The 7453-nt window shown below is 41.9% G+C and overlaps 1 protein-coding gene across 1 annotated transcript; it reads left to right on the top strand.

Annotated features, from left to right (window-relative positions):
- Positions 1 to 1976: 1976 nt before the first annotated feature.
- LOC306642801 (phosphatidylinositol 3,4,5-trisphosphate 3-phosphatase and dual-specificity protein phosphatase PTEN-like) lies at positions 1977 to 3713 on the top strand. Its single transcript, XM_079108611.1, is given in 4 exon segments — positions 1977 to 2144; positions 2388 to 2963; positions 2966 to 3160; positions 3221 to 3713. Coding segments are annotated over 4 exon segments (1107 nt in total). The 5' UTR covers positions 1977 to 1993; the 3' UTR covers positions 3406 to 3713.
- Positions 3714 to 7453: the final 3740 nt, after the last annotated feature.

The raw sequence follows: 7453 nt of genomic DNA, 5'->3' as shown, positions 1-7453 counted from the left end.
AAACATATTGTCATAGCAGAAGCAACATACTTTTGGCACCACCAAATCATGGAAGCAAAGTGGGAATAAGGTGGAGAGATAATACCCAAAGTCTCACTGAAATCTGTTCATGAAACTTTCTCAGAAAAGCAACTTCAATTTCAACTCTATTCAACCTGCACGATAGAGTGCTGCAACAGGAAAACTAAAAGGTTTTCCTAGAAAACGGGCAGGTAGAAGGCTCAGACGCAGGGGAGAAAATACTCAAAGTTACATGGAAATCCATTCTTGCAATTTTCTCAGAAATATGTATTAGTGTGTGGCTTTATTCCGCATGCATAGGGAAAACTCAAATCAGGGATTGACCAATATATTGTAGCAGCAGAAACACTGTGCGTTTTGGCATCATCAAGTCTTGGGAGCAAAATGGGTATGAGGAGGGGAGATGATAGGCAAAGTTTCATTGAATTCCATTCATGGAAATTTCTCAGTAAAGCAATTTGAATGTCACCGCTATTGAACTTGAATGTTAGGGTACTGCAGCAGGAATACAAAAGGGACTTGTCTCGAAAACGTAGAGTTAGAGTTCTTAGAACTTGGGGACAGAGTGGGAATGAGGAGCAGAGAAAAAATCCAGAGTTTCATGGACATCCAGTAGTGCATTTTCTCCAAAAACTCAATTGAGTTGCAGGATAAATCTGCGTGCATACCGAAAGATCAATTCATGGAAATCGAAAGAGTTTGTTATAACATAAGCACCATGCACTGTGTAACCACCCCTTCTGCCGAACAAAGTGAGTATAAGAAAGAGAGATGATAGGAAAAGTTTCACTGAATTCCATTGTAGAAACTTTCTCATAAAAGCAATGTCAATTCAGTGCTATTCACCTTGCGTGTTAGAGTACTGCAACAGCAATTCATAAGGGGCTTGAATAGAATACCTGGAGATAGACAGTTCAGCGATGGGAACAGAGTGGGAATGAGTAAAAGAAAAAACACCCAAGGTTTCATGGAGATTCAGTGGTGCATTTGCTCACAAAATGCAATGCAGCTACAGCCTAACACTGAGTACCTGGGAAAGCTCAATTCATGGAAATCGAAACAGTTTGTCCTAACAGAAGCACGGTGCATGGTTGAACCACCCTGTCTGTGGAGCAACATGGGTATGAGGAATGGACATAAGTTTCATTGAATTCCATTCGTGAAACTTCATCAAAAAAGCACCTTCAAGTTCAGCAATATTAAACAGGTACGTTAGGGTACAGCAACAGGAGTCATAAGGGGCTTGTCTACATAACCTATAGGTTGTGTGTTCATATGATAGGAACAGAGTGGGAATGAGGAAAATAGAACGTCCACAGGGTTTCATGCAAATACATTCGTGCACTTGCCCAGAAAATGCAATGAAGGTGCAGCCTAACAATGCCTGCCTAGGAAACCTCTATTCATGGAAATTGAAACAGTTTGTCATAACAGAAGCACCGTGCATGGTTGAACCACCACCACTGAGGAGCAACATCGGTATGAGGAGGAGATGATAGGCAAAGTTTCATTGAATTCCATTCGTGAAACTTCATCAAAAAAGCACGTTCAGAGGATACGTGTTCGGACGCTGGGACGCGGCTGCGCTCAGTTCTCTCCTCTCGGAAGCTGCAGCCATGATGGAAGTTTGAGAGTTGAGCTGCTCCACAGGCTCCCAGACATGACAGCCATCATCAAAGAGATCGTTAGCAGAAACAAAAGGAGATATAAAGAGGATGGGTTCGACTTAGACTTGACCTTGTGGAAAAGAAGACTGAATTATTTTTTAAACAACTGTCCATATGGTTATCATCAGTAATCATCTCTTCAAATATGAACAGTTTTCATGCTGAAGTACAGGTCTTGCTAGGTTGCCAGAATGACTTTGAATTTGTGATCCTCCTGCTTCACCTCCCTACAGCTGGAATTATAGGCCTGCACCACCTTGCCCAGGAGATAATTCCTTTTAAATATTTATCCAAACATTATTGCTATGGGATTTCCTGCAGAAAGACTTGAAGGCGTATACAGGAACAATATTGATGATGTAGTAAGGTTTTTGGATTCAAAGCATAAAAACCATTACAAGATATACAATCTATGTGCTGAAAGACATTATGACACCGCCAAATTTAACTGCAGAGGGAACAGAGAAGTCTTGGATTTTTAATAATTCATGTGAAAAGACCTGAAACTTCATTTGATAAACTTTACTACAATTGTATACTTTTTAGTTGCTTTACTACTGATGTATATTCCCAGCTGTTTTATTTTTTATTTTTTGAGATGAGGTCTCACTAAATGGCTTAGGGCCTCGCTAATTCGCTGAGGCTGGCTTCGAACTTGCCATCTTCCTGCCTCAGCTTCCTGAATCACTGGGAATACAGTTGCACAGTATCCTTTTGAAGACCATAATCTACCACAGCTAGAACTTATCAAACCGTTTTGTGAAGATCTTGACCAATGGCTAAGTGAAGATGACAATCATGTTGCAGCAATTCACTGTAAAGCTGGAAAGGGACGGACTGGTGTAATGATTTGTGCATATTTATTACATCGGGGCAAATTTTTAAAGGCACAAGATGCCCTAGATTTCTATGAGGAAGTAAGGACCAGAGACAAAAAGGGAGTAACTACTCCCGGTCAGAGGAGCTATGTGTATTATTATAGCTACCTGTTAAAGAATCATCTGGATTATAGACCAGTGGCACTGTTGTTTCACAAGATGATGTTTGAAACTATTCCAATGTTCAGTGGAGGAACTTGCAATCCTCAGTTTGTGGTCTGCCAGCTAAAGGTGAAGATATATTCCTCCAATTCAGGACCCACACGACGGAAAGACAAGTTCATGTACTTTGAGTTTCCTCAGCCATTGCCTGTGTGTGGTGACATCAAAGTAGAGTTCTTCCACAAACAGAACAAGATGCTAAAAAAGGATAAAATGTTTCATTTTAGGGTAAATACGTTTTCATACCAGGACCAGAGGAAACCTCAGAAAGAGTAGAAAATGGAAGTCTATGTGATCAAGAAATCGATAGTATTTGCAGTATAGAACGTGCAGATAATGACAAGGAATATCTAGTACTTACTTTAACAAAAAATGATCTTGACAAAACAAATAAAGACAAGGCCAACCGATATTTTTCTCCACATTTTAAGGGTAGCTTGAGAATGCTTGATCAAGTGAATGACATTTAAGTAAAGGCCTAAATGAGATGAGTGAAGCTGTATTTTACAAAAACAGTAGAGGAGCCATTAAATCCAGAGGCTAGCAGTTCAACTTCTGTAACACCAGATGTTAGTGACAATGAACCTGATCATTATAGATATTCTGACACCAGTGATTCTGATCCAGAGAATGAACCTTTTGATGAAGATCAGCATACACAAATTACAAAAGTCTGATATTTTTTTATCAAGAGGGATAAAAATACCATGAAAACAAATTTCAATAAACTGAAAATGGACCTTTTTCTTTTTTTTTTTTTTAATGGCAATAGGATATTGTGTCAGATTACCAGTAATAGGAACAATTCTCTTTTCCTGACCAATCTTGTTTTACCCTATACATCCACAGGGTTTTGACACTTGTTGTCCAGTTGGAAAAAAGGTTGTGTAGCTGTGTCATGTATATACCTTTTTGTGTCAAAAGTACATTTAAAATTCAATTAGGATAACTAAAGATGGCACTTTCCCACTTTATTCCAGTTTAAAAAAAAAAAACACGTTCAAGTTCAGCGATATTAAACAGGTACGTTACAATACAGGAACAGGAGTCATAAGGGGCTTGTCTAGATAACCTATAGGTTGTGTGTTCATATGATAGGAACAGAGAGGGAATGAGGAAAAGAGAAAGTCCGAAGGGCTTCATGCAAATACTGTACTGCATTTGCTCAAAAAAGGTAATGAAGGTGCAGCCTAACACTGCCTGCCTAGGAAAGCTCAGTTCATGGAAATCGAAACAGTTTATGATACCAGAAGCACCGTGCATGGTTGAACCACTCTGTCTGTGCAGCAACATGGGTATGAGGCATGGAGATGATAGGCAAAGTTTCATTGAATTCCATTCGTGAAATTCCATCAAAAAAGCACCTTCAAGTTCAGCGATATTAAGCAGGACGTTCGAGTACAGCAACAGGAATCATAAGGGGCTTGTCCAGATAACCTATAGGTTGTGTGTTCAAATGATAGGAACAGAGTGGGAATGAAGAAACGAGAAAGTCCGCAGGGTTTCATGCAAATAGAGTCGTGCATTTGCTCAGAAATCGCAATGCAGGTGCAGCCTGAATACTGACTGCCTAGGAAAGCTCTGTTCATGGAAATCAAAGCAGTTTGTCCTAACAGAAGCACCGGGCATGGTTGAACCACCCCGTCTGTGGAGATACATGGGTCTGAGGAATGGACATGATAGGCAAAGTTTCACTGAATTCCATTCGTGAAACTTCATCAAAAAAGCACCTTCAAGTTCAGCATACTAAACAGGTAAGTTAGAGTACAGCAACAGGAGTCACAAGGAGCTTGTCTAGATAAGCTATAGGATGTGTGTTCCAATGATAGGAACAGAGTGGAAATGAGGAAACGAGAAAGTCCGCAGGGTTTCATACAAACACAGTCATGCATAAGCTCAGAAATCGTAATGCAGGTGCAGCCTAACACAGCCTGCCTAGGAAAGCTCTGTTCATGGATATCGAAACAGTTTGTCCTAACAGAAGCACTGTGAGTGGTTGAACCACCCCCACTGCGGAGCCACATCGGTAGGAGGAGGGGAGATGACAGGAAAAGTTTCACTGAATTCCATTCGTTAAACTTTCTCATAAAAGCGGCCTCAATTTCAGTGCTCTTCCACTTGTGTGTTAGAGTACTGCCACAGCAATTCGTAAGGGGTTTGAGTAGAATACCTGGAGGTAGAGAGTTCAGATGATGGGGACAGAGTGGGAATCAGGAAAAGAGAAAACACCCAAGGTTTCATGGAGATCCACTCGTGCATTTGCTCACTAAACCCAATGCAGGTGCAGCCTAACACTGCCTGCCTAGAAAAGCCCTATTCATGGAAATCGAAACAGTTTGTCCTAACAGAAGCACCGTGCGTGGTTGAACCACCCCGTCTGTGGAGCAACATGGGTCTGAGGAATGGACATGATAGGCAAAGTTTGATTGAATTCCATTCGTGAAACTTCACCACAAAAGCACCTTCAAGTACAGCGATATTAAAGAGGTACGTTAGAGTACAGCAGCAGGAGTCACACGGGGCTTGTCTAGATAACCTATAGGTTGTATGTTCAAATGATAGGAACAGAGTGGGAATGAGGAAACGAGAAAGTCCGCAGGGTTTCTTGCGAATACAGCCGTGCATTTGCTCAGAAATCGCAATGCAGGTGCAGCCTAACACTGCCTTCCTAGGAAAGCCTATTCATGGAAATCGAAACAGTTTGTCCTAACAGAAGCACCGTGCGTGGTTGAACCACCCCGTCTGTGGAGCAGCATGGGTCTGAGGATTGGACATGATAGGCAAAGTTTCATTGAATTCCATTCGTGAAACTTCACCACAAAAGCACCTTCAAGTTCAGCGATATTAAACAGGTATGTTAGAGTACAGCAACAGGAGTCATAAGGGGCTTGTGTAGATAACCTATAGGTTGTGTGTTCATATGTTAGGAACAGAGAGGGAATGAGGAAAAGAGAGAGTCCGCAGGGTTTCATGCAAATACTGTCGTGAGTTTGCTCCGAGGAGGCAATGCAAGTACAGCCTCACATTGCCTGCTTAGGAAATGTATATTCATGAAAATCGAAACAGTCTGTCATAACAGAAGCACCATGCGTGGTTGAACCACCCCCACTGCGGAGCAACATCGGTATGAGGAGGGGAGACGACAGGAAAAGTTTCACTGAATTCCATTCATAAAACTTTCTCATAAAAGCAACCTCAATTTCAGTGCTCTTCCACTTGTGTGTTAGAGTACTCCCACAGCAATTCGTAAGGGGCTTGAGGAGAATACCTGCAGGTAGAGAGTTCAGATGATGGGGACAGAGTGGGAATCAGGAAAAGAGAAAACACCCAAGGTTTCATGGAGATCCAGTCGTGCATTTGCTCACAAGACACAATGCAGATGCAGCCTAACACTGAGTACCTAGGAAAGGTCACTTCATGGATATCAAAACAGTTTATGATAACAGAAGCACCGTGCAGTTTTGAACCACCCCATCTGTGGAGCAACATGGGTATTAGGAATGGAGTTGATAGGCAAAGTTTCATTGAGTTCCATGCCTGAAACTGCATGAAAAAGCACCTTCAAGTGCCACGATATTAAACAGATACGTTTGAGTACAGCAAGAGTTGTCCTAATGGGCTTGTCTAGATAAGCTGTAGGTTGTGTGTTCATATGATAGGAACAGACAGGGAATGAGGAAAAGAGAAAGTCTGCAGGGTTTCATGCAAATAAATATGTGCATTTGCTCAGAAAAGGCAATGCAGGTGCCGCCTCACATGGCCTGCCTACGAAAGCTATATTCATGGAAATAGAAACAGTCTGTGAGAACAGAAGCACCGTGCCTGGATGAACCACCCCCACTGCGGAGCCACATCGGTATGAAGAGGGGAGATGACAGGAAAAGTTTCACTGAATTCCATTCGTGAAACTTTCTCATAAAAGCAACCTCAATTTCAGTGCTTTTCCACTTGTGTGTTAGAGTACTCCCACAGCAATTCGTCAGGGGCTTGAGTAGAATACCGATGATGGGGACAGAGTGGGAATAAGGAAAAGAAAAAACACCCAAGGTTTCATGGAGATCCAGTCGTGCATTTGCTCACAAAACGCAATGCAGCTGCAGCTTAACACTGAGTCTGTAGGAAAGCTCAGTTCATGGAAATCGAAACAGTTTATGATACCAGAAGCACCGTGCATGGTTGAACCACTCTGTCTGTGCAGCAACATGGGTATGAGGCATGGAGATGATAGGCAAAGTTTCATTGAATTCCATTCGTGAAATTCCATCAAAAAAGCACCTTCAAGTTCAGCGATATTAAGCAGGACGTTCGAGTACAGCAACAGGAATCATAAGGGGCTTGTCCAGATAACCTATAGGTTGTGTGTTCAAATGATAGGAACAGAGTGGGAATGAAGAAACGAGAAAGTCCGCAGGGTTTCATGCAAATAGAGTCGTGCATTTGCTCAGAAATCGCAATGCAGGTGCAGCCTGATACTGACTGCCTAGGAAAGCTCTGTTCATGGAAATCAAAGCAGTTTGTCCTAACAGAAGCACCGTGCATGGTTGAACCACCCCGTCTGTGGAGATACATGGGTCTGAGGAATGGACATGATAGGCAAAGTTTCACTGAATTCCATTCGTGAAACTTCATCAAAAAAGCACCTTCAAGTTCAGCATACTAAACAGGTAAGTTAGAGTACAGCAACAGGAGTCACAAGGAGCTTGTCTAGATAAGCTATAGGATGTG

The sequence above is a fragment of the Sciurus vulgaris genome, assembly GCF_902686455.1.
Source record: "Sciurus vulgaris genome assembly, chromosome: 13".
In the NCBI taxonomy this organism is placed as follows: domain Eukaryota; kingdom Metazoa; phylum Chordata; class Mammalia; order Rodentia; family Sciuridae; genus Sciurus; species Sciurus vulgaris.
Note: the sequence above shows the minus strand (reverse complement) of the source record. Positions and strands in the feature narration are given on the sequence as shown.